This window comes from Nansenia antarctica (assembly GCF_963989245.1).
Source record: "Nansenia antarctica genome assembly, chromosome: 6".
NCBI lineage: Eukaryota > Metazoa > Chordata > Actinopteri > Argentiniformes > Microstomatidae > Nansenia > Nansenia antarctica.
The window spans coordinates 73135580-73137656 of NC_137676.1; the positions used below are offsets into that span (position 1 = coordinate 73135580).

The 2077-nt window shown below is 53.2% G+C and overlaps 1 protein-coding gene across 2 annotated transcripts in view; it reads left to right on the forward strand.

Annotated features, from left to right (window-relative positions):
- tmem176 (transmembrane protein 176) overlaps nucleotides 1-972 on the forward strand; it is a 7267-nt gene extending 6295 nt beyond the window's left edge. The window contains exon 7 of one of the 2 annotated variants that reach the window (XM_080533344.1): nucleotides 382-972. In XM_080533344.1, the coding sequence (XP_080389470.1) occupies nucleotides 382-435 (54 nt within the window). In that variant the 3' untranslated portion in view covers nucleotides 436-972. The remainder of the gene's footprint in view (nucleotides 1-381) is intronic. The other variant, XM_080533345.1, reaches the window with a different exon arrangement.
- The last annotated feature ends 1105 nt before the right edge of the window (nucleotides 973-2077 follow it).

A 2077-nucleotide genomic window follows, 5' to 3' on the forward strand; every position in this document is an offset into this window, starting at 1 on the left:
AACAACACACTACAATCACCACCAAATCTAAACAAGATGAGAGGACATAAACACAGCTATGCTTGGAGAATTGTCCATCGTTTTGTTTTTTTTGTGCAGATCACATTCAAACCAAAATGCACCAGACATAATTGAATTCATATGTTTTAGGACACTGAAACCACTTTATTATGTCTAAGAAAACATGTTTTTTTTTCTCTCTCTCTTCCTCTCCTCCCTCTCCTCCCTCTCCTCCCTCTCCTCCCTCTCTTCCTCTCTTCCTCTCCTCCCTCTCCTCCCTCTCCTCCCTCTCCTCCCTCTCTTCCTCTCCTCCCTCTCCTCCCTCTCCTCCCTCTCCTCCCTCTCTTCCTCTCCTCCCTCTCTTCCTCTCCTCCCTTACAGTCTCTCAGTGCTCCGCTGACTCCCACCACGCTCACCGCCCCCGACTTCGACTGACCAATCAGCACACTCGCCGCCCCCGACTTGTGTACTACATGTGCCAGATTCTCAGTGCAGTGTCAGCTGCAACAGTGGCTATCAAACCTCTCCTCGGGGACCCCCAGCCTCTCCTCGGGGACCCCCCAGCCTCTCCTCGGGGACCCCCCAGCCTCTCCTCGGGGACCCCCAGCCACTCCTCAAACCTCTCCTCGGGGACCCCCAGCCTCTCCTCGGGGACCCCCCAGCCTCTCCTCGGGGACCCCCAGCCTCTCCTCGGGGACCCCCAGCCGCTCCTCAAACCTCTCCTCGGGGACCCCCAGCCTCTCCTCGGGGACCCCCCAGCCTCTCCTCGGGGACCCCCCAGCCTCTCCTCGGGGACCCCCCAGCCTCTCCTCGGGGACCCCCAGCCGCTCCTCAAACCTCTCCTCGGGGACCCCCAGCCTCTCCTCGGGGACCCCCCAGCCTCTCCTCGGGGACCCCCAGCCTCTCCCCGGGGACCCCCAGCCTCTCCTCGGGGACCCCCCAGCCTCTCCTCGGGGACCCCCAGCCTCTCCTCTGGGACCCCCAGCCTCTCCTCGGGGACCCCCAGCCTCTCCTCGGGGACCCCCAGCCGCTCCACATATTTGATCTGTTCCACCACCACCAGCACACCTGATCAGCAATTAGGATTTGGACTTGATCAGTTGAATCAGGTTGCTGGTGGAACGGATCATGTGGAGCGGCTGGGGGTCCCCGAGGAAAGGCTGGGGGTCCCCGAGGAGAGGCTGGGGGTCCCCGAGGAGAGGTTTGAGAACCACTGGTCCACAATGCAGTGTTACCTACAATGCAGTGTTAGCCACAATGCAGTGTTGCAGTGTTAGTCACAATAGAGTGCTCACAAATTCTTTAATGTTTGACTAATTTCATCATACATTTTCTTTATATTTTTACCTCAATAAAATCATTTATATATGTAAATAAAAAATATTGTTCCTCAAAGTTTACTTTACATAGTTCTACTATAGATGAGTGCCCATCCCTCTACTCTAAATGGTAAATGGACTGCACTTATATAGCGCCTTTTTTGCTGCTCCAAAGCTGCTCCAAAGCGCTTTACAACGGCCTCTCACTCACCCATTCACACACACATTCACACACCAATGGCGGCAAGCTGCCATGCAAGGCGCCGGCCCGCTCACTGGGAGCAATTTTGGGGTTCAGTGTCTCGCCCAAGGACACTTCGACATGTGGCCAGCCGGGGCTCGAACCGCTGATCTGCCAGCCTTGTGATCATTAGACGGCGACTCTACCTCCTGCGTCACAGCCGCCCCGTTACTCTAGTCAGACACTGTGTTCTCTCTGGTCTAAGCATAAGGAAAGTCACCTTCCTGATCTTACCTTAAGAAAACCTTTTTTTTAATAAAAGAGTGAATTAAGAAACATGCATTTATCAGCTCTGGGAGGTTAAGGGACTGTCAGTGAAGTGATATATGATGTGAAGAGACAGGTGATTTGAACAGTTTGTCTACCATGTTAGAAGTGTGTGTAGGAACAGAACCTATACACAGAGAACTCTGTTTTCTATCACTCAAGATGATAAGATGACAAGATAAGAAATGTTATGAACTGCAAGATAACAACTAAAAGTTAATAAAAGATAAGAAGAAGAAGAGCATGGCGT